This window comes from Ochotona curzoniae, unplaced genomic scaffold (assembly GCF_017591425.1).
Source record: "Ochotona curzoniae isolate NIBS_2020 unplaced genomic scaffold, NIBS_Ocur_1.0 scaffold_4506, whole genome shotgun sequence".
Lineage (NCBI taxonomy): Eukaryota > Metazoa > Chordata > Mammalia > Lagomorpha > Ochotonidae > Ochotona > Ochotona curzoniae.
Window position 1 is genome coordinate 33601404 of NW_024467119.1, and position 26189 is coordinate 33627592.

Consider the following 26189-nt stretch of genomic DNA (forward strand, 5'->3'; position numbering starts at 1 on the left):
AAATGCATCTTTCACTAAAATATAACCTACATTTAATACTATGCTAAAATCTAACTTCAATGAAATGATGTCCTTGGGACACAGAGCAGCATGCTGGGATACACCACAGAAGGTATGAAAATAATTTCTTAGTAACTAGAATTTATGACCTTGATTTGAGAAAAATCAAATAATACAATCATGAGTTCAGTTTGAAGTCAAGAATATCCCTGGCAGTATTCACAAGGTGAATTCAAGGGTAGTCCATCATTGACATTATTTAATTAACACTTTCAACCTAAAAATGAATTATTATACTACTGAAATTTTTAAAAAGAATATTAGACTTTTAGGTGCTTTTTGAAAATTTCAATGAAATTTTTATAGAGTATTTGGAAAACTGCTCAATTGTAAATAGTAGTGATTTAACTGTTGATTCTATAACTTGCCCACCTAATTAAGTATCTGCCAAGCCATGAAAATTGTTGATGGCATTCCAGTCTAATCTCATTACAATTGCTTCTTTCTAAATATAAAAGTAATTTTGTGAAATCAGCAGGGACTCTCGGTGGTGCTAGTTTCCTGTGCTACTGTTGTACTATTCAAAGGGTTAAGGGCACTCTTCTTAGTCCTTTGCCTTCCATCACCACCTCAGGAGTGCTATAATCCCCTACAAATGCATTGCCTGCAGTGTGGCACTGCTTAATAAATCACTCCATCTTATTTATCTTTCTCTTGACATATATCTAGCAGCAGGAACCATTACCCTGTGACAATGTTAAGTTCTATTGACATTTTCTCTTAATTAACTATACCATTGGCTACAGTTTTTACATTGGGGATAAACTTCCTCATTTACTACTATCCTCAACAAAGAAAGTGTTAAATTTGTCATGCACCTACAATCAAAACATATTTTATAAGTGAAATGCCTGTTACTTTCCCAGGAGACCTTTTTTTTATGTTCAGAAAACAACTTGCATTTATAGAATTATATTGGATCAATTTTCCCAAATTAGACAACTTACTGGATACCCAAAAGCCTCAAATATGTGTCTGAATCCCATGATGAGACATATTTCAATCAACTGAGTAACTTTTATTTTCTTCAGCTGAGAGAAACATATCTTGTCACTTTGACCATGTTTTTGTGTATCTTACAACTGAGTGATTCGGGTCCAAATTGAAGGTAATCAATATTTATCGATCATCTGCAACTGGCCATGTGCCATTCAAGAACAATGGTGCTGTTTTCATGAGAAAAACAAAAATTCATCGTTTTCATGAAGCACATTTTTAATGGAGGGAGACAAGTAGCAGAGAATAGGTTTGGTTAATGAACAAGTATGTGAAACACCTAAGTGCATCTGAACACAACTGCAACAGAAAAAAAAAAAAGCAGTTCAGAGGTAGAACTCAAAGTGTATGCAGCACAGTTAGTTTTAAGTTTCCTGAAGTAAGTCTTCTTAGGGGTTTGAAACTGATCACAATGCTGAAGGAATACAGGATAGATAGGTGGAGGAAGGATGATCATGTAGGCAAAAGTTCAGAGGACCACCACGAAAAGACCAGAAGGCCAGCTTGGCTGGAGGTAAGGTCAGAGAAGTACACAGGTTCAGATACAAGTGGGTTTTATAGACTTGAGCTTCTATTCTGAGGGAAGATAAGTAACTGCACAAATTTGATAGACAAATACAGGTAATTCATAGGCATTTATTGGCAAACTTTTCTATGCCTAATCTATTTTCAAATTCTCCAGCATGTCTGTTGATTTGATATTTGTCCAATATTTTTACCTAAATGAGTTATAAGTATGTGATGGGTAAGTGGGTATATGCCTAGTAAGGCAGCTAAACATTGGTTCTAAAATGTTTCTATACATTATATCTTAAAAATAGTTAACCCTAAATCTAGCCTCCTGTTCACTGTATGTCAACAAATAGGATGATCTATTTCAGACAGTATGTATGCAGTGATTCAAGAGGCATAAATTATTCTATTTGTGGTAACAATTCCTGAAAACCATTCTCTTCTAACAGTTGTTCCCAGTATTCTTGGTAAAAATGGACCAGAGAGAATAATCACTCAGTTTATCAGTTTATTTCCCCAATATTCCGATTTAATTCTGGAAAATAATAATTGCCATCTTGCAATAATTAATTAAGCCATTTGCATGAAACAGATGAATAATAAGAAATGTTTTTTCCCATATCAATGTATCTACCAATAACAATTTCATTTCAGATGGGATTAGGCCTGGGTGTCTTAACCAAATTGGCAGAAATAAGCTTCCTCATAAAGAATTACTTCTGTAATGAAATTAAAAGAAATCTTTCTATAACATATTAAGTTGAAAAACATATCTGCTCCCACTTTATCTAAAAGGATTGTAAAATCAGCTAATGTTCATAACAGCAATACATTCTTTGTACTCTTTCATAGAAAAAAAAAAGCCAGAACCAATAACCTTCTACCCCCAATTCTCCTTGTCAAGGCCAGTTCTTTCCACTTAAAAGTTTCTTGATTTTTAAATCCGCAGTCACTTGGTCACAAAAGGCCATCTGGAGTGTAAGATTAAATGGATGCAGCTTCAGCTGCCTGAGGAATCTGTAAACTCAGCACTATGCCACAGAAAACCTGCCTTTGCAAACGTCATGCAGCTCGGCCACTGGTGATGCTCTCTCATCTCTAAGCCACAACAAAGTCAAGTCTCCAGACACAGGAAATAGTGCAGGAGTTGCAAGCAAGCATATTGGCACTTCTGAAAAAGTGAATATTTAAAAATGACTCAGTCCTACAAATACAGGAAATGGTTAAGGTTAAAAAGTGAAAATTAAAATGTCCGCCCTGATGTTCATTGATTTTTCACTTCTTTTTCTTCTGAACCAGCATTGACCCAAGTGACATTGTACAAACGCTGACTTGAATTAGGTTAAGCAAGTTGAAAATTATATTTGATGACCTGAATAATTCATTAGACAGAATAAACATACAAAACCTGCTTTACAAGCACAAATACATTTTGTAAAATAATGTAAACTATTAAAACTGACCACAGAGGATCCCCAAAATGGATGCTTTTAAGTTGGAATGAATAACTTTTGTGCCACTAAATAGTATGCAACACATATTTAAGCGATGAACCAAAAGAAATTTGGCTAAGGGAAAGTCATTCTGGGCACTAAGAGGTAATTTTACATGCATTTACACCTAGGAAAGCTTAAAAAGTGAACAATAATTATAGAGGTCAAACTTGTAAGCTCTGATGCTTGCCTGACTCCCAGACATGATTGCAATGAGACACAAACCTCGACTCTGTGGCCAGCGGAGACTATCACACACTGAGGTTTCCCACGCCAGGAAAGTTACTAATACCTCTGTGTATAATCAAGCTATACAGGAAGAGATAGTTTCATGTCTAAACAGATATTACGATTGTTATAAATGTGTTTACTGACACATCACTTATATGCACAAAACAAGGGAGCTTCAGAAAGTCTATGGAATTAAAAGATAAATTGTTTTCAATGGAAAGTATTTTGGTAGTATAATTTTTTGAGAATGTACATTATACATGACATTTTTAAAGACCCCCCCATATTAAATATTGATTCTTATTTCAATTGTATGGTAATCTCTACCCTTAGTTTGTCATTATAATTTAATGTATTTTATATTATCAATTGGGAAAACTGAAAATTTGATTCATTGCAGAAGTGACAAGAAGTAACCCCGAAATGTATGATTTTTCAAAACCAATTTTCAAACCACATTTTTATTTTTCAGTTTTAAGTTGTCACCAAATAGTCCTACCAAATGAGAACTGTTTTCACTTAAAATTGTGTTTCTTCTTTTATGTCATTATTAAAATCCAGCTTAACATGTTAGTGATTATAAAGCAAATCAGCAGTGTTTATCGCATTGTATTTTCAGGCTCTATTTTATAGGAGCGTAACTGAAAATTCTTGAAATGAAGCAACTCAAAGGAAATGAAAGAATGAGGAAATCCCAGTGGAATAATGGCATTATTCCCCTTTCCAAAAATCTAGGTTTAATTTTAAAATTGAACATCTGACATTGGTGAAATAAAATTATATCAAGAAATAAAAACTCCAAATAGCTATTAAGACTCATTTCTTTTGCTGCAGTACAGATGTTATTTTCATAATTCTCTCCAAAAGGGACACAAGTGGCATTGCTCCTAAAAGATATGTTCAAAGAAAGGAAGAAAAAATTCTTCCTCCTCCAACGCTTTTTAATTAGTACATTTGAGAGGAACAGAGAGGGACAGAGACTAAATTCCCTTTTTCTCATTAATTCTCGGGATACCCAGCATCAGCCAGGAATGGCCAGAAAAAAAACTAGGTGCTGGGAACTCAATCTGGGTCTCCCACATGGTGCCAGGAACCAAACGAACTGAACCATTCCATGCTACCTTCCAGGTCTTCCTTAGCAGAAAGGTGGAATGAGATGCTATAGCCAGGAATGGAACATGGGAACAAAGTTGTGAGGGAGAAATCTTTCCACATGCCTTAACTGCCTGGCCATCTGCCCACCTTCCTTCAACTCTTGACCAGTGTTTTCATAAAACATATTTCCCAAACCGCTTCCTTCCATAAATTTTCATTTGTTTCTCCTGTTTCAATTCACTGTCTAAATTACCACCCCATCCTCTAAAAAGTCATAATAGGAATCCTACAGCAGGTTTGAGAGGGCTAAGAGGTCAAAGCTTACAGGGATCTTCCCAAGCTGTTATAGTACACAGGGTCACCACAAGTAATCACTTAGCAAAATGTGTTAACTGGACAGCTTGCCTTTAACAGAAATTATTTACCAGGTTATACTTATTTTCAAGTTTAAGAAGTGCATCCTTATTTATCACATTATACATTATTTCTTCTCCCAAGTGGCTCTTAATAGGAAAAAGGTTTCCCAGCCCTGGCTCTGGTTTTATTATTTAAACCACAAACACTAGGACATGCCATCCTAAGAGCTAAATGTCCACTATGCTGGACACCCTTGAGAAATGTTACCAATTTAGAATAGGCTCAGCAGACACAAAGGAGGAAAAAGTGCTCTGGGCATCCAAATGCTCAAAATGTTTGGTGATGTAAGGTGCCCTTTGTCCCAAATGGAGGGACCAAACCTAGGAGGTGTGACCCACAGAAAGTGTTAGGGACGAGACTTCAGAGATCCTTAGTTGGAAAACATGAAATGCAGATGTTACGTTGTAGAAAACAGATCCATTTCAGAGACTGCATCATAGACCTGACCCATTTATATTTCTGTTTTAAAATAATGCTGTTGGAGTCAGTTTGGAGATTGGTAGAGTACTGAAGACCTGTTAAAGAGATGCTAGTCTAAATACTATCAAGTATCACCTTTCATGACCACCACAAATTATGAAAGAAGGGATGGAAAGGACAGAAAGAGAAATATATTAACAGTAGGACTTAGTGCTTAAGAGGGTGCAGCTATACTGAAAATAAATTAATTAATTAATTAACCATGATTCCACACTGATTTTAAAATTAAGTGTATCTGGAACAATTATTAATAATTTTAACTGTATTTTTATTTTCTTTATATTTCAACATATTTTACTTGAAAGAAAGCAGAGATCTTCCAATATCCACTTCCCTCCTCAAATGCCAGCACTACCCAAAGCTGGACCAGGCTGAAGGCTAGAACCCAGAACTTAATTCAGGCATCAGTACATGGGAGGCAGGGATCCAAGTACTGAGCCATCATCTTCTTAGAGTGCACATTAGCAGGAAGCTGGATAAGAAGTGGAGCCAGGACTCAAGCTTGAAACTCTAATATAAGATGTGGGCAACTGCAATGACCTAATAGTTGTGCCAGTGCCCAGTTCTTTGTTCTTTCTAGTGCTTTGTTTTCTATAGCATTATTTATTGTCTAGGCAAGGCTGTGAAGGCCTTGGGATGTTGCACCCACATGGGAGACCCAGAGGAGGCGCCTGGCTTCAGATCAGCACAACTCTGCCCATTGCAGCCACTTGGGAAGTGAATCAGCAGATTGAAGATCTTTCTCTCTGTCTCTCCTCTGTATATCTGAATTTCCATTAAAAAAAAAAAATAAATCTTAAAAAAAAGATTTTTAGGTAGAGACAACTCAAAGTTTTTGGCGAGTTGAATTAAATCACAAAGAGGATTATTATTCAACTATTACTTTGAATTTCATTATTTGTCTGCAAATATTAAATATTTTCTAAGGAATTGTCTATCTGAATATTTTACTCTGTAGCAGAATAAAAGTCTGTAACCTGGGCATCACAATAGGAGAAAAAGGTTTCAGAAGATTATAACATATACATAAATCCTTACATATGTATATGCAGATGAATAAACTTATTCAAAAGATTGTGGTACATGTCTAAGAGAAAACATGGCAAGAAAAATCACAATTCACCATTTGGTTTTCATCATCAATTTGATTATTGAAAATTTAATCTACTAGTTTATAACTAAGTCAAAAAGAACTAACATAAAACTTACTTTCAGAAGTAATTTAAAATGATTGTAATTTTTAAAACATGGGGCTCAGGATTTTCTAATGACAAAATGAAAGTTTATAGATCACCCTTATAAACAGAGAAACCACAAACCTACTTAACTGAGTTATCCCAAGTGCGTGACATTCAAGTAAAGAGAATCACAACCCACCCGCCTCCCAGAACAATTCTGAGGAAAGAACTACATAGCTTTCTTGTTTCCCTCTTATTAGAATCTCTTGTCACTGCACAATTACCTTCCATCTTCCTGACGTGTTACATCTCCCAGTGTCACCAATTAATGAAACTGATGAGGTTTTAAGATAATTGCCTCCAAGTATCAGCTAAGTATTTTGGTCTTAGTAAATGATTGCCATGGTTCTCAAATGAGGATTGTTTTTTTCTGAGTTTTATAGATAAACTCATATACTATTTAAACTTTATTTGTTCAAATCTATCCTGAATTTGTTTATCAGTCCATATTCTAAACAAGCTCGGAGAAAAGTAAGTGGTGATACATCTGATTAAAGAAATGGTGCTTGGACTTAAAGGAGCAAACACCATGAGCCTTGCTGGCTTCTATGGCTTGCTGGCTTCTTCTGTCTCTCCCTGAGTGATCTTCTCCTTTGGCTATAATAACCTGTTACTATGAATCATGTTTCCCTACTCACTCATCTGTAACCTTAGCCTTTGTTTCAGAAAACCCAATCTTGCTCTCTGGATAATCTGTAAAACTGTTGATAATGTTAAATAAGAAAGTGCTCAAGAAACATTTAGCATAATTCCTAGTAACTTAGTAAACATTCAACACATGCTTTTTAAAAATATTCTTCCTGACCTTTGCTTTGTAATATCCTTACTCACCATCTTCAATTTTTTTGAAAAAAAAATTATTTGAAAGGCAGACACAAAAACACAAAGAAACGAACTCCTCTAGACACTTGTTCATTCCACAAAGGCTGCAGCAGCCAGGCCTTAACCAGATCAAAGCAGGGTATAAACGCAAAGTGCCTTACTACTTCCCAAGAGACTCTAGAGACCACATCCAAATAATACATCTAATTAGAAAAGAAAATATTCTTTAAGTAAAATATTGAGAAGTGTGCCAAATCCTAAAACACATTCAGCTTTACACTCTTGTATTTGCTTCCATATAGATGCGAGAACACAGAAATCCTGGAGTTCTGTTTCATACACATTGCTTACTCAACCACCAATGTTGTGGAAATTACTATTTCTTTATCACATGAGTAATCTTATGACTTGCAATTAAAGAACTGTCTATATTAGCTAATGAGATTTATGTGAAGATATAGAATCTCTACATTGAAAAACATCTATTTTAGCCTACTGTCCTACAATTCCAGTGAACTGAAAGCTCATTCATTTAATCATTTTCCAAATTATTATTCAAAAGTGAAATTTTGAAGAAAATATCTTAGCAGGAAGACAGACGTTCTGGAAGAAGAGAAATTGAAAACTTAGAAGTATGATCTTGATTTTGAAAGACTTGATGCATAAAGCTAAATGATTCCCTTCTCCATAAAATTATAAATCTAATGTGTACTCAATAAATGAGCTCTAATTTAAAGCTAATCTTCAAGGGTAATTAACATGTTTATGGGTTTGCATGCCATTTTTGAGCTTTGAAAATGTATTTTGTCTTACTCCTTTTAACATTAAACTAATTGAACATGTATTGGCATTCTCTGACCTTGCAGAACTAACGACACACACATAAGATCTAGTTTAGGACCCAAACTCCAAAATCCCAAATTAAATTCACACTGAGATGCATTTCCCTTTGATTCCTGTTTACAACTGCTGCTTACTGCCCCTTCCTCCCCTTCCTTGAACTTTCATACTTCTGAATTTGGCAAAATTTGGGGTGGCAATTTTCCTCTGAACCACTGATTGATTGAATTCCTGAAAAATGGGGTAGCTAATGGCACTAGAATTTATATAGTGGTTTTATATGGTGGCTTAGGCCTCTCCATAATTATTTTAAAACATTAAAAGCTAATGCATCACTACAGAGTGGCAGGTTCTGACTCAACTGCAGTCTTGCTTCATGCTGTTTGACAAACGACGAGTCATCCAGGCCATATTTCCTTCTCCACCAAGTTTCCCAGCCTCATTTCATTGCCAGGTCTGTCATGACAACAATAGGCAGGGGGAGAGTAAGAATATAAAAAGGAAAGAATATTTTTCATAGTTCTTCTGTAAAGTACCAATATAATATATTTAATGAATGCTCCAGGTTCAAACCATACTAAGTATCCCTTGGTTTTTTTTCTTCTTGTTGAAAATCAATTGAGATATAAATATATATACATATACAAATATATAAATATATACAGCCATACATCATACATAAATGTGTTTTTATTTATTTATTTACTACAAATAGAAACAGGGGCAGGTATTTGTTCAGATAGCTAACACACTACCTGAGACGCTCAATATTTGGATCGTTTGGCATGAAGTCCCTGCTGCACTCCTAAGTTCAGCTTCCTGTTTAAGTGTGCTCTGGGAATCAGCAGATAACAGCTGAAGTGATCGGGATCCTGACACTGATGCAGGAGCTACCAGCTTCTACCCAGTCCAGTCTTGGTCCCTGGGCCACGTAGGCCTTTTGGAGGGAACTGATAAAGAGCAATGTCGTCTCTCTCTCTTCCCACTCCTCCCTTCTCCAGACCCTTCTCCTCCTACCTGGAGTGAATACGCCAAAAAGTAAGTCAACACAAATGACATCTAAAAGGACAATGATGAGGAAAACAAAGAAGTGACAACTAAATGTTCTTTAAATATTGCACTGTATCCCTGAGCGAACAGTCTGAAAACTCCCTATAGCTTAGGAGGAGTTGCATCTTTTCTTCCTGTGCAACAGAATTTCTAAAATCTCATTTTTAAAAGCTTATTAAAATTTTCATTAGTATTTATTTTCCATGATACAGTTTTGTAAGTATAGAGATTTCCCACCTTTTGTTCCCCTTTTCCCTTCCCCCTAGAAAATTCTGTCTACTATACATGTAAATCTTTTCTCCAAATCTTGAACTACACTCATGTAAAGCAAGACATTGTCCTACATGAAGGACAAACCAGAAAAGACATAAAAATTGGTTTCTCTTTTTTGCCAAGACATTTAAAATGGATTACATGCAGAGATATAATCTTTTTAAAATAAGCACAATAAAGAAATGTGTTTAAGACAAGCAAACAAATAACTGGAGACAGGAAGAGATCTCTCATCTCTTGGTTTACTTCTCAAATTCTCACAACACAGCTGGGTTCCAGCATTTAATCCAGGCCCTCTATATAGATACACGACCCAAGTGCTTGAGCCTGTTGCCTCTTGGGTCTGCCTTAGTACAAAGCTGGACTTCAAAGCAGACTCAGGACTTGAACCCAGGCACTGCACTATAGGGTGCCGGTGTGTAGGTGTACAGGGTGCAGGTATCCCAAGTGGTGTCTTAACTAGCATACAAAGGTATGTCCCTATTCTCTTATTTTCACCCTTAACATTTACAAGTGTAGTTTTATTGGATTCTGGGAAAGGTAGCAGTCGAAAAAATAAAAATTGCAGCGTGTCCAGGAGAAATGAATACAATGCAAATCTTGCAAGAGGAGGATAAAAGGTATCATTAAATTAGACCTAGAGATCGGATAGAGAAAGCTTCAAATCACCATCACCACCAAGTTCATGGAGAAAGGAAATTCAGCCAGTTTGTGTTTGCAGGGTGGTAATAAATACTACACGTATCATCTATCCATACATCCCTAATGTTTCACTTAAAAGTTGGAATTTCAATGGAGCACTGACCACAACAGTTTCAACTATTTCTTGCGGTACAACTCTATAAAATTATGATATACTCTATCTTTTAAACTAGGAATCTAAATCCATGACTGGTTTACAAGTAGTTCATTTCCTATCTTGTTGGAAACAATAGGAATTCTATATGGCTGGATACAATGATAAAACATGAAAATAAAAAATTTTCCAAGGATTGCCTTATTTTAGTAATAAATCCAATTTATTTTTATAAGAGTGCCAACAACTGACACCTAAAGGTTCATTTAAAATTAGCATATAAGGTTTATATAATATAACCAGCATCTATTTAATTTGATAATTAATTTTTAATTTAGCATTTTCAGATCTGTTCATTTTAAATATTCATGGTGCTGACTTCAGTAAAATAAACAAATACTTGCATGAAACAAAGTTTCAAGAACTACAAAGATTCTCTTCTTCAGTAGAAAGTTCTCATAGTGAGTTATACACTTTTTTTGGCTTGATCAGAACATTCCTATTTCAAGTAACCATGGATGGATGGCACTAATACTAGGGTACTTCAAAATGTGCAGAGAGCACATGCATTATGAAAAACTTTGCATAAACTTCAAATATTTTTTGTACCAAAACAGATATATCTTTTAATTACATTTCCTCATATTTTGACAGTAACCTTGTGTATATACCCCCAAAAAATTTAAGTGGAAATGTTAGAATTTGTTATTCAGTTAATAAGAATAGAATATCCTGAGAATAGACGAGTCTAAAAAATAGTAAAGCGAGGGCCCGGCGCGGTGGCGCAAGTGGTTAAAGGTCCTCGCCTTGCACGCCCAGGATCCCATATTGGCGCCGGTTCTAATCCCGGCAGCCCCGCTTCCCTTCCAGCTCCCTGCTTGTGGCCTGGGAAAGCAGTCGAGGACAGCCCAAGGCTTTGGGAACCTGCACCCGCGTGGGAGACCCGGAAGAGGCTCCTGGCTTCGGATCGGCATAGCATCGGCCCGTTGCGCTCACTTGGGGAGTGAATCATCGGACGGAAGATCTTCCTCTCTGTCTCTCCTCTCTGTATATCCGCCTTTCCAATGAAAAAATAATAAAAATAAATCTTTAAAAAAAAATAGTAAAGCGTTGCAAGAAAGAATTGCTATTTGTAAAGACTAACTTTATATTGTAGTTCTTTTGGAATATAAATATTAAGTTAAGAAGTCTTAATAAATATTAGGAAGTCTTCCCATATAAAAAATGCTGTTTTAATTGCATAACCTGTTAGCCTACTTTTCTTATGTACAATACACTTATCAGTGAATAGTGTTATTTGCAAGCATGTCAGCACTTCAGAAAGAATCTGGTAACAAAAATGACATAGCGTATCAGTCTTTTCAATAAATGTTATCAAAATTGGTTGAAAAAGTCTTATCACTTGAGTAACTCATTAAACTTGCTTTTCATCAAATAACATCTCTTTGTGGATTCTCTAGAGGAAATAATTCAGAGTATTTAAAATATTACATGTCCAAAAATGTTTATGCAAATTAATATCTGGTAGCATTAAATCTTATACTCTCCAAAAATAGGATAATATGCTATAGTACATTGACTTAAAACCACTGTATTCAAGGCAATGAAATATATAATCAACACCATGCCAAATTTGAACTGCAGCATGCATTTCTTCAATGGCTTATGAAAAATTTCCAGAACAAAGATCATACACTGTAGAGGAATCCTTACACCTACAAAACTGCATGATGGAAAAAAATGATTAAAAAAAAGAAAAAAGGAAAACATTTGTACACAGGAGGATGATTTCTGCAGGATAGCTGCATTCCAACAATAAAAAGATTTAGTGTAATGTGGAAATGCAAACTTTTTATCCATGCCTTTACTATAGCATGAGAGCCCTTCTCTGGCAAACAATTGTCAAATGAGAAAAATTATATAAAAGTCCTATCCTTGTCCTAAGCCCTATCGGCCTTGCACCTGAAGGATAAGACGCTTTCAAAACAATCATCAGGGATTTCACATTTTTAATTATTTCCAACTTGCACATTCAGTGCCTTTGATTTCACTTCTAAGTTTTGTTTGCACGCTCACGCTTCACAGCAGGTGGCAGGAATCTCCTAATCTTCAGAAATCACCCTTATTGTCACAGACAGTCAATCTGCAAAGTCTTGCTCTGCACTGCAGTTTTTCTATGCCAACATGGGGATCCACTAAATGAATCAGTGTAACCACAGCCTCTGGATGGTCCATGTCCACTTTGTGTGCTACATGGATACAGGAGCAGTGTAATCCCAGAATCCCGTGTGTGATTCTGTTCTGATGGATGCTCCTATATAGGAAACGATGGTGCATTCTGTCTGTGATGTTGAGGAATGTTGACAACAGAGTTCTGAGAAAATCACTCGAATTGGACCATGCCCATTAGGTACTGAGGAAGGGGATTGCTGCTGCTTAGGTTTAGAGGGAGTAGCTACAGAAACCTGAAAAATGGATGAATGAAAAAGTTGTCCCAAAGTCTGTGACCTTTGGCAGTCTTTGGAAGCTATTCTTTCCTCTGTTTAATCATGTTTGTAATCATGTTCATTTGTATCAGTTTTATGATACAAATTTGCTTTCAGTTCGCTTTTTAAATGTAACAGTGTTTTAAATGATGCAAAACATATGTTACAACTTTTTTAAGTTACATCACAAAACACTTCCTCCGTGTGCATTTATCCTGGGATTACACTCCCATTGCCTCTTTTTGAAAATGTAATCCCATAATCCCCCTTTTCTTACTGAAAGATGCTAACCATAAATATGCATCTGATTTTCTCTAGCAGTTTTTCCTGATAGTTTCAATTTTTTTAAATGGATAGATTTCATGATTATCAATTAAACTTGAGGAGTGATGGGAGTTTTTGGTTCTGCAAGAGCGAAAAATTAACATTAAGTATCTAAAAGGTCTAGGGAGAAATTGCTTGGAGGCTGTATTCTAACCACGAGGCTGCACTGAAGATGCATTTGAAGTTTGTGGTCATTAATTTGAACTGGCATGCATGGTTGTATATTATCCAGAGCCACATGCAGACACAGAGTAGGAAGAGATTTGGAATTGACTTGGTAGGTGGCTTTGTCAAGACCATTTCAAAGTGCTTGAGAATGAATGCAATGGAGTACACTGAAGTCACTGAGTTGGAGGGAAGTGTGTTAAAGAGAGGAGGAGGGAGAGCAAAGAGGAAGCAAGGTCAGTGGATCTTACATTTCCGGGGGGGGGGGGGGACTATGGATTTGACAGTGAAAATTAGTAAGGTTAAAGATGGTACAGAAAAGAAGGATACTTGAAATAGATTATAGGGGAATTGACATCACTGTTAACAAGGGTAATGCTCACTACTAGAAACATGAAAGTGCAATTGCTTTGGATAGAAAACAAACTTAAGGTAAGCAGAACTATTAAATACTAATCAGCTGCCATTTCCTGCCAAACAGAGTTTGAGATTTGCTTTCCTTTGTAAAAGTAAATTCAACATTTTAGAGAGCTTTGGCTCTAAACCGAGGCTTTCATTAATTTAAAGGTAATTATAAAATAAAGCTGTATCCTTACCATAGCATAATGTGATTTTATGCCTTCTCTCTAATACCTAGAGCTAGTTGTTATAACAGTAATGAATGTGGCACAGTGTGGCAATCTAGCCTACCTTGAACCTGAGTTCAACATATTATACCTAAAAATTGTAGCATATCACACTCACACCTCACTTCTTCATTATGTCACATCACTTATCCCCAAAATATTAAAAATGTTTCCCCACCTGGTGACAAGCAGCCCCTCAATTTCCCTGGAAGAACACTTAATATGTACACAGTGTGCATTTATATTCATGTCTAGTGGTGAATTAAGCCTGTGATTATAGAGCAAATTAAAATTAAGTCTTTAAGAATTAATGAAAAGGAGGGAAGAAGTAACAGGGGAGGGAGAAGGGAAAGGAAGAGTTGTGATTATCCTCCTAGAACTTGGCCTATGAAATACATGAAACTTGATATGTTTACATTTATTTCTAAAATGTCCCAGATAAGTCATGCATTCTTCTACTTGCAAACACAGAGTATTCTTACAGTGGCACAAACTTCCACATTGATTGCCAGCAATACCTTTATATTTTCTCAGTTGTGATTCTATGAGGGTAAAGTATTCTGAGTCATTAATACTTCAAATGATCAATTGATTAGCACAGATTCAGTAAACAGAAATGTTCATGAGACAGAGGAGTGAGCAGCGTGGCAGTGCATCGGGATGAGCCACTGCTTGGGACACCTGCATCTGCTTTCAATTCAACTTCAGCTTAATCTACCAGGGAGGCATGAGATGATGGCTCAAGTACTTAGGTTCCTGTCACCCACATAAGAGACACTAGGGTTCCTGGCTCCTGGCTTTGGCCTGGCCCAACCCTAGGTGTGGCAAGCAATTAGGGGATGAACCAGGAGATAGAATATGCTCATTCTCTTATTTTTTCAAGTAGTTAAAGTTTAAAACTTATTTTATTATTTGAAGATACAGTTCCATAGGCTCTGAGATTTTATGCTCCCTCTCCAAATACCACCCCTTACACACACACACACACACACGCACACACACACACATTGATTTCCTATATATCATTACAATAGTACAGACCTTGATAAATGGTCTTAAGTCCATCACTCAGCTATTTAAGTGAATCCTGATAGTGTACGTATCAAAAATGACGGAGAGTTCAGCATTCTATTGTCAGATAAATCCAACAGTGCCATTGAAAGTCCATCTTTGATTTGGAAGGAGAAATGCATACTGTATTGTAACTTCAATCTCAATAGATAATCTCTATTAAACAGTTACTATACATTCCCTTAAATGAAAAGCCACAAAACAAAATCAACAAGAGGAAGGAAAATAAAAATTAACAACATGAAGTTAAATAACATGCCACTGAATGACCAATGTGTTATTGAAGAAATGAAAAAGAAAATAATAAACCTTTTTGAAGAAAATGATGTTACTGTAAGACCTAAGTCAGTGAAGAAATAAGAAAAGATAAATTTTGAAGAAATTATAAAAACAAAAATATCAAAAACCATGAGGCTCTCAAAAACATTAAAAGGGCTATTGATCTCATATTTTGCATGAAGTTTGCCTTATATCAAAGAGAACATATGACATTTGTCCTTTTGAGATTGACTTATTTCGCTGGGCGTAATGGTCTCTAGTTGGGATCATATTGCTCTAAATGGTAGAATTTTATTCTTTTTTAATGGGGGAGTAGTATTCCGTGGAGTAGATGCATCACAGTTTCTTTAACCACTACCCTTTTGATGGGCATTTGGGTTGTTGCCATGTCTTCAGTATTGTAGATTGTGCTGCTGTAAATGTAGGATTACAGATCCTGTTCTCATATGCAGATTCATTTCTTTTGGATATATTTTCCACTGGCGGAATAGCTGGGTCGTATGGCAGGTCAATTTTCAGTTCTCTTAGCAATCTCCATATTGACTCTCATAATGGCTGTACTAGCCTACACTCCTATCAGCAGTGAGGGAAGGTACCTTTTCCCTCACATTCATGCCAGCAAGAGTTGTTAGTAGAGTTCTGAATGTAGGCATTCTCACTGCAGTTAGGTGGAACCTCAATGTGATTGTCATTTGGGCAGCGAATTGTGAATGAGACATTTCTCTGTGTCTCAGTTCACTCCCCAAATCCTTCAGCGGCTGGAAGAAGCCAAGGCTGGTGCCAGGCAGTGAGAATTCACTGTGGTTTTATGAGTGAGTGGCAGGAACCAACTGCTTGGGCTATCCCCATAGCATCACAGATCCTATATTAGCTGAAATCTAGAACAAGGAACTGAAATCAGGGCTCAGATCCAGGAGCTCTCAGTTACAGGGCTCAACACCTCCTTCTGTGGTATGTTTTAATTTAGCACATTACTTTTTGTCTTGTTCTTTTAGCATCCTGAATCTAGAAAACAACATTTTGGGGGCTTTAAGTCAAGTTGTGGACAGAGAAAAGACAGGAAACAATTGTGTTAAACTTACCCTCTTCTCTTTACTTTCTTCTGTTGGTTTTATGATTCTCAAATATTTACACACAAGACAGTAAACTGAAATTGGAACTTTAGTGAATTACCTGCAGTGAAATCCCATTCAGAAAGAAGAGGAATATTAGTGACCCAGCCTCTATTGCTCTGTCATTATCTACTCTTCCCAAAGTCAGTGGCCTCCGGTTGATTACATTACCACCCATGCTGCCTCATTTTGAATAGTTGTCATACAGTGTGCATCCTTTTACCCAATGTAAAGTTTATGAAATTCACAACTGGTTATTTGTAAAGGATACTGGCTTGTTTTTATTGCTCATATAAGCAATATTCATTTATCCATTCTATTCTCAAATAATGGTTAGGCTATTTCCAGCTCGGTGCTACCATGAATAATATGGCTATGAACATGCCAGTACACTTTTTTGGTGCAAATAGAGGGGAGATCTTTAAAAAGTTTGTGTTACTGTACATTGTTTTATAATTTAGTATTTCCATGAGCTTATCAAAAATGCACTCATAATATCTGCTGGTTATGTGCCCAAGCAGTGGCAATTACAGAATCTTAGGATATACAGGAACAGGTGCATAGACTAGCAATGAAAATTTTCATTTCCAAAAGTTTCGGGATCTAACTCCTCATTCGAGTTTTATGCCCACAATGATCTTATGAGGATGACTCAGGAAGTGTGGTCCCTTCTCCTGCAAGCACTGAAGAGTGAACAAGTGGACAGGAACATGTTTCAGCTCTCAATTTTAATATAGGTTAATATGTCAGTTTTCATAGGTGCTGCAAAATTATTTATCCAAGTAATTAAAGCAACTTAACATCTCACCAATAGGATATGAACACTGTAATAACTTCACATTCTTGCCAAAATACTGTTTACTTTTAATAATATTTATTCTAATGCCTCTGTAGAAAAATACTTCATTTTTCTTTTATTTAATATGTAATATAGGATTAACCACTTTCCATGTATTTGTGATTTGTCTCTTGATGCTTTTTACCCAGTTATATATTTGCTATGTTTCATTCTTATTGATTTATAGGAGCTCTTAATTAGCATTACTTAATGCTTTGTTATATGTATTTTCTATGTGGCTTATCTTTTCATTCTATTTATAGTATCTTCTGAACTGTGAATATTACTGCAGTCAAAATTAACATGTTTTTTCTCTTGTAATAATGCTTTTTTGTTCCAAGAAATCTTTTAATATTCAGACCAGTGGATAACGTTCCTATGTTATTCTCTCGAGCTTTATTGTATATCTTCATATTAACATCAATAAGCTTCCTGGTACTAATTTTTATCCTTGGTATGGATGAGGAGATGGTTTAATTATTTTCAGATATATAGCCAAATGAGCTAGCACTGCTCAATGAAAAGACCTCTCTTTCTGAACAGTAAGACAGTGCCAGTCGAGTATAAATCAAGTGTCTATATGTGCATGGGTAATTCTCATTGATCGGTCCAGTCTATCCTTGTACAAACACTGAATTGTCTTAATTACAGTATGAAGCTACAGCCAGCAGGATCCAGTCTTTTTCTTCTTCTTTAATATCTTGGATATTTATAGCATTTTTCAATTTCATATAGTTGTGCCTTCAATTTCTCTCTCTCTCTCTCTCTCTCTCTCTCTCTCTGTCTCTCTCACACACACACACACACACACACACACTCACAAAAAAAAAAAAACACCACCCAGCATTTCGTTGGCAATTTACTGAGTATAAATCAGTTTAAAAAGAATTTGTTTGCAGCGTTGAATATTTCAATGAACAAACATCATGATTTCATCTATGGAAACTTTAATTTACTAAAAATCTTTAAATGTTCATGTAGTGATGACTTTTGCCAACTCTTAATAGATTTCTAGAATGTATATTTCAATTGTTATTACAAATGTTATTTTTACTTCCATGTTTTAAGTGTGATGCTACTTCTTTTATAAGGATTATTTATTTGAAAAACAGCTAGAGGGGGAGAGAGAGAGAAAGAGAAAGAGAAAGAGAAAGAGAGAGAGAGAGAGAGAGAGAGAGAAATCTCGCTCACCGTTTCAGTGACCAAAAAGCTGAAATGATCAGTTAGGCTATCTCGAAGTAAGGAGCTTCTTCTGAATCTCCCACATGTATACAAGGGTCCAAGTAATTGAACCAACTTTGCTGACTTTCAGGAGCATTAACACGGAGCAGAATCAGAAGTAGAGAATCTGGGATTTAAAAGGGTGCCCATGGGATGCTGAAATGCCAGCACAATGGCTCAATCCACTGTACCACAGTGCCAATCTCCTGGTTGGTATTCAATGTAAAGGTGGTTGATTTTTAGCTTTACTTCTGTGTCACAGAAAATTGATAATTTATTAAAGTTTTGTAACTTATATTATTCTCATGGATTTTTGGCATGCAAATTCATCTCACCTCCAAGCCAGAACTTTTAATTGCAATATATTTTTTTATTCTCATTTTTAAAATTTAGTCCATTTATTTTATTGCCTTTAGAGGTAGAGAAAGTTCCCATCTACTGGCTGACTTCCCAAATGTCCCGAGAGCCGTGGCTGAACTCAGCCAAGTGGTTTCCCACAGGATGTGGCAGGAATCCAGGTACTTGCATCATCACCTGTTGTCTCTCAAGGTGTGTCTCAACAGGAAGACAGATTGAAGCACAGCCAACCTCAGTCAAGCACTCTGATAATGGCATGCATGAGTGCCATCTTAACCATGAGGCCAACACAGCTACTCCATTCCTCTTTTGCTCTTATTGTATCACACTGTTGCACTGTACTGGTGAATGGAGAATTTTTTTTTTGTTATTTCTGTTTTTGCTTTTGTTTGCTTTTGTTTGCAAGGGCAATTTGGATAATTATAGCATTTATACAATCCCAGTTTACTACTTTGTTAATCTTCTGTGTCCACAACTATCTAAGACATTGGAATATAAGTTTTCTTTCTTAGAATGACCTTTCTGGGAATCATGTACACAGAGTTACACATTCTTTATAAAATACATAATGTGTTATTCCTAATCACAGGAGAAGTTTGTGGAAAATTAAAGTTATTTTCCAAATAGTTGAGGATTTTCTTGTGGAAGTTTTAATTCTGAATTGATAGTTGTTACTACTTATAAGACTACATACATATTTTGTCTTCTGGAAGACTTTTTCTGGAAGTTTATTCATCTCATCTCAGCTACTATATTTACCGGCAGAAGACTGGCATTCTGGTTTAGCATGTAAAGCTTGCACCTGCAAGACTAATAACTTACATGGGTACCAATTCATATCCCAGTTCTTTCACTTCTAATTCAACTCCCTGGTAATGACCTGGAAAAACAGCAGAAGACAGCCAAGTGCTTGAACCCCTGCCACCCATGTAGCAGATGCAGATCCAACTCTTAGTTTCAGTCTGACCCACTGTAAGCTTCTGTGAACATCTGGGGAGTCCACAAGCAGATGGAAGCTCTGTCTCTCTCTCTTTCCTCTGAAACTCATATAATTAAATCTTTTAAAAAATTTTTCGTTGGCATAAAATTATACTTAAGATCTTCTTGTTACCCAAATAATATTAATGTCAGCTACTGTATTTCTTGATGGCTTCACTTTTCTTGAGCAGCCTTAACAGCTATTTAGGTGTTTAAAAAAAAAGATCAAACTTTTGTTTAATCAACACTGTAGTTTTGTCTTTTATCAACTTTTGCTCTGAACTCAGTACTTTTATGTTGCTTAGGTTTAACCTATTGATATCTCAACTTCTCCAGACAAGTAGCTCATCTAGTTTAGCTTTCTTTTCTCATATATTATAAGCTGCCAATTTCCCTCCCAAGAAATTTAGCTGCATTGTTATCAGCCATCAAGACTTGCATTCCTATATTTATAGCAGCACAATTTACAATAGTGAAGGCATAGAAGCAATTCAGAAGCCCCTCAAAAGAACAGTGAATAAAGAAACTGTGGTACTTCTACTTCATGGAATACTGCCTAGCCATTAAAAAGTATGAAACCCTGCCATGGTCCCAGTTGGAGAGCATTGTGCTCAGTGAAACTAACCAGCCCCCAAAAGACAAATATCATATGTTCTCTTTAATATAAGGCAACCTCCATACAAAATGTAAAAGATATATAAACATGCATATACATATATTCTAATAGATGAGCTGTATGATAGAGACTAGCATATCAGCAAATAAAGATACACTGCAGTATGTATCTCTACCCTCAAACAAAAGGAAGATCCCACTGAAACTGTTAAACATACCTTGACAATTTGATGCTAGATTTTTTCTAGCAATGCCTATACCCGCAATGCCATAATATAACTTAGCAGAATGTTAAACATGGAATTGTAACTAAAAGGCTATACTACTGTAATAATGGTGGGGGGGGATGGTAGGAGGAGAAGATGGGGAGGGAGAAAGCAGAGAGGAGATACCCTATACCTAACAATGTACCATAGAACATAATTTTTGAAAAAAAGAAGAAAGTTTGGAATTTTGCTATTGTTTCTTTTATTGTCCAGATTGGAATATTTTTATTGCTCTTAAATTGTCTTCCTTGAGCTACAGTCTAATAGAAATTTGTTTCTAATTTTCCAAACCATGCAGGGAATTTCTACATTTCTTAGTCCTACTTCCTCCTTAGATAAACTTTGGGCTCAATTTTAGTAACCACCTGACCTTTGAAGGTTTTTTTTAAGATTTATTTTTATTGGAAAGACAGATGAGATTTACAGAAAGATGCAGAGACAGAGAGAACGAACTTCCAACAGTTGGTTCACCTCCCAAGTGGCCACAGTGGCCAGGGCTGAGCTGATACAAAGACAGGTGCAAGGAGTTTCTTCTAGGTCTCCCATGCAGGTACGGGGCCCCAAGGCTTTGGACCATCCTCTACTGCTTTTCCAGGCTATAAGCAGGTAGAAGGATGGGAAGTAGAACAGGCAGAACACAAACTAGTGCCCATATGGGATCCCCATGATTTTAAGGTGAGGATTTAGTCACTGAGCCATTGAACCAGCCTCATTTCTCATTTCTAATTGGCTTATGCCTCTCAGAGAAAAGCAGTTCAAATACCAGATCATCTTTCTGAATTATCTTCCCCTGTAAAATTCCAGTAGAATCATTCTTTTCTACCTCATTGGCCCTGAAAATAATTTTTATGCTCAAATTGTCTAGTTTCTGTCATTGTCAGCATTGTTGTGAAATCCCTACTCCAGCTGTAGGCAACTGCCTGGATTGTGTTGCACCTAGGAAAGTGTTACACTGCTTTGAGGAAAGCAGCCAATAGCTGGCGGGCATCCTGGGCTTAGTTAATGCTAAATTTGTGTTAACTATACTAGTGTGCCAATGCCAGCTCAGTTGTCTAGCCTACTCCTTTTTTATTATTAAGATATGTGAATAAAGTGGAGCACACTGATCCAGGGCATGCCACTCTGGCCCCAGGAAGGGACTTTGGGATGAGGGGGCTGCATACTGCCTGGCAAAGGAGGTCTGGGAATGTACTGGAGTGGAGAAGTCTGAGGGCACGTTTGACAATGAAGGAATGACTTCCCAGGTCTTCCATAGGCTGAGCCACTGCACTCACAGATAGGTGAGGGAGCTGATGGAGTGGTTTAGAGACACGAAACTAGAGAACATGTCTGGGTCAGACCAAGGCACTTGCCCATGTGGGAGATATGGGCTGAGCTAAATAGTAGTGCCTGCCACGTATTAGCACACACAAAAATGGACTGGGTGGCATAAATTGCTTAGTCAGGCCATATTACCTGCCTAGATGTGTTGGAGCAGGGAATTAGTCATGTTAGGCTGGGCTGCACGCCCATCAGATTACAAGAAAACTAGATCGGGGGTGTGGGGGTAATATTCTACTGGTGATTTGTTAGTTTGCTTCTGTGGAATTACAAACACTTTGGATTGAATGGAAAGCTAGGAGTAGTAATAGGTTGACCAAGTCTACATCACGGAATTCACCAGTAGCATCTGCTGGCAAGTGCTGGTACTGGGTGTGAATCATGTCATGCTGGACACAGTACCCCTGCCAAACCCGTGATCCAGGCTGGGAATAGACCTTGCGGGAGAATTGTAGGCACTTCCATACTGGGCTGCAATCCCCACGGGTGAGCATGAGAGCCAGGGCAATGGATGAGCATGGCTGGTCAAGGCAGTAGCGGCCACTTCCATACACTTTGGCCAGGTCTGAGCATGAGGCAGGCTGAGCTAAGCTGTAGCATCTATGAGGTCTTTGTGAAAAGATATACTTTGAAGATAAAACTTTGTAACTTAAGTGGAGAACACATTTGTTATTGAAGAAAATTTCAGATATAGCAAATGACAAGTACTAACACTATGGAATAAGCCCTGACATAATTCTATAAAACAAATTTCAAACAAACCTTTAGGGTAATTTAAAAGATCGCATAGAGTACATTTCTGCTTCCATATACAGCTGAACTGATCAAATCCAGCAATTGATATTTCTGTTTTCTTTACATCTGAATCCTTCCCATTCATCTCTTCTTCCTCATACAGTATATAAACACATTAATGTCAATCAGATTCAGCCTGCTGGGCCTTGGAACATGAGAACTTGCAGCTCCTAGCTCATCGTTTTCTACTTCCACTTATCCTATAGCCCCCTATATCCCTCACTGGCCCTTTCCTGCACCTGTACCAGTCTCTGGAAGTCACTATACCAAATTCATACCAAGCAATTTTTTAAGCTTCCACAAATTAAAGAGAATGTGCGCTATCTGTGTGTCTGATTTATTTAACTTAAATATATGGATCCACATTTTATCTGATCTAAAAATATTAGGGATTTATTGTCTGATAATAACATGTTTTCTTTATCCATTCACTCACAATTGGGCACTTCTCTCTGGAGTGACAAATAGTGAAGTGTAAATAGTGGAGCGTAAATAGTGAAGATGCATCAGAGTCAAATGGCATACTTAAAAGAAGATATTGGATTAAAAATGAGTTTCTGCATTTGTAGTGATGAAATGAGGTAGAATTTGAAATGTGATTTGAAGATAATTGCAACATGACGTGTTATTGAATGAGATACTGGCAAATTCCTATTTTTCATCTGACAACTAATATGAATAATGTTGCTATTCCAAGACATAATGTCAATTGAGCTGGAGAAGAATGAGTTTCAGAGTAAAATCTTACTGTGTGTGGTAGGTGTGACAGTTGAGGTGACTATTTGATTCCAAGTACAAAACATGTAGGCATTTACTATAGCTTTCTAGATAGAGTGGAGAGCCCAGCATGATGGCTCAATGGCTAAACCCTCACCTTGCAAGCACCAGGATCCCATATGGGTGTTATTTCATATCCCAGCTGCTCCACTTCCAATTCAGCTCACTGCTAATGGCCTGGGAGGGCAATAGAGGATTGCCCAAAGCCCTGGGTCCCTGTACCTGCATAGGAGATCCAGAAGAAGCTCCTGACTCCTGGCTTCATATCAGCTCATCTCCAGCAACTGCAGCCATTTAGGGAGTGAACCAATGGAAGATCTTTCTCTTTGTCTCTCCTTCTCTCTGTAAATATGCTCTGCATTTTCAATAAAAATAAATAAATCTTTAATAATATTCAGTCAAGTGACTGTTGTGGTTACTCAGCATAAAAATATGAACAGAAACAGAACAAAGTTCAAGGTTGAACCCAGTGAGCCCAGGGGCACAAATATTTAAAAGACAGAGGGGGGAATTCTGCAATCAGTTTTAAAAAGTAGGTAGCCAATCATGAAGAAAACAAATACTTTATGCTAAAGCAATTCATGGTATGTGTCATCCCAAGGTCATTAAGAACTTGTCTTTCTAGGGAATTTAAGCCTAATTTTTACATGATTTGTGAGTCTGTAAGATTAATATTTAGTATAGGCATAGTAGGATGAGTTTCACCTAATGAATAATCAAGCTCTAGGAATGAAAGTATATAGCTATGATTGTAATAAGAGGATAATTAATTCAAGGATAAAGTGGGGAGGAACAGTCATTTCAATGTGCTACATAAAGTCGTTATCATGCTTCTTGACCTAGTCTCCCATAGTCTCATGAGAAAAAAATATATAAATGATGAAAATGTACAGACCTATGCTAGTAGTTGTTAAGTATAAAAATCTGTCACTATGCAAAAGCTGATCTGATGTTGAACATACATGCATTCAGATTCTAAATAAACGTTCTTTCAATCTGATTCTTTCCACAGGTGGGGAGGTCCCTTATACTACGCTGGCTACCCGAATGATGATGGGGGCTTGGTGGCTGTTTGCTTTGATTGTCATTTCATCATACACAGCAAATCTTGCTGCTTTCCTTACTATAACTCGCATTGAAAGCTCCATCCAGTAAGTAGATAATGATTCCAATACTACAGGTGTAAGAAAGAATAAGGGTTACCAAATGTTTTGAGTATAGTATCTGACGGTAAATGTAAAGCCTCCCCTTGACTACATAGCTCATTTTATGCCACAACTCAGTAGTGCCATATAATCCTACTCCTGAGAATATAGTATTTGTAATGCCTTTTTAGGAAAATAAATTTTGATTATAAATTAAATGTTTCCTCCCGTATTTTCCTGGAGAAATGACCCATGTTTAGAACATGAACTGCTAGAGAGTGACTGTGAGTGGAAAACACTGTGGAAAGCAAAAGAAAAAGGAATTACACTTTCCAGGTCTGAGTCTTGAATCTTCCCTACTGTGCATTACAGAGTTGTCTGATAACAGACATACATCACTGAAGGATTGATTTTGGGGAGGGGACAAGGGAATGAAAAAGAGAAAAGAAAAAGCAGACAAGAGGATAGCAATTGGCAACTACAACCCAGTATGTCAGTAGCCTTATCTGCCTCTTTATTACATTTTGTTTCATGTGATTATTATTCCTGCCATTTTTTCATAGCTGTAGTTGCAGTGGTGGGAATATGGTCATTAACTTTGATGTACTTACTTAAACCCTAAAAGTTATCGAGGTCAGGACCTGAATTTAAAAATACCAATTCCTTTCGTTAAGCTCTTAGTGACCAAAAGCCTCTGATTTACCATGGTCAGGTTTTCATTTATGCTTTTATGCCATATAAACCACTGCAATACAATGTTTGCCTTACTAGAACACGATTGTTCTATGTGGCTGTACTATTTTTAAGAAGTAGATTCCCTTGGGGTGGCATTGCAGTACAGTGGCTTACATCTTAGATGAGTAATTGTTCAGGCTGCAGTTGCACCATTTGTGATCCAGTCTAACGTTAATGCACCTGGGAAAGCAATGAAAGATGATCTCTGACAACTTCGCTTTACTTGGGATTCTGCCACGTGTGCCAGAGACCCAGGTGAAACTCCTGGCCTGGACTTTACAACCATTTGTAAAGCAACCCAATGAATGAAGATCTCTCTCTCTCTCCTTCTCTCTCTCTCCTTGATATTCTCTCGCTCTCCCCCCTCATTGCTTACTCAATAAATGAATCAATGTTGAAAAACAGATATAAAAATGTCCTGAAAAGTTTTAATTCATCCAAAGACAAAATGGCTCTAATTTTCTAAAGTTGAACACTGAGTTCTTTAAAAGCTGGCAATTGAACATTACCACTACCTGGATGTATCAGACTTCCTATTACTTAACTGGTTCTTAAATGAGAACATAAGTGTCACTATGTTTAAAATATGTAAGTGAAGTTCATTGGTAGCCTCAAAACTGTTATAGCATAACACTATAGAATTAGGAGTTAATTGCCTATATAGAAGTATTTTCTTCAACTTGCTTCTATTACAGAAAATGTAACTTCAAAATTCAACTAGTAATGCCAATATACAATTATTACTTCATCTACTTATGAAAATGTTGTTTTTAAT

The 26189-nt window shown here is 36.7% G+C and overlaps 1 protein-coding gene across 3 annotated transcripts in view; it reads left to right on the forward strand.

The window, feature by feature from the left end:
* Nucleotides 1-26189, forward strand: part of GRID2 (glutamate ionotropic receptor delta type subunit 2) — a 1273704-nt gene that overhangs the window by 969900 nt on the left and 277615 nt on the right. For all 3 annotated transcript variants that reach the window (XM_040967041.1, XM_040967039.1, XM_040967040.1), the window contains one exon: nt 24547-24685. In XM_040967041.1, coding sequence (XP_040822975.1) covers nt 24547-24685 — 139 coding nt within the window. The remainder of the gene's footprint in view (nt 1-24546; nt 24686-26189) is intronic.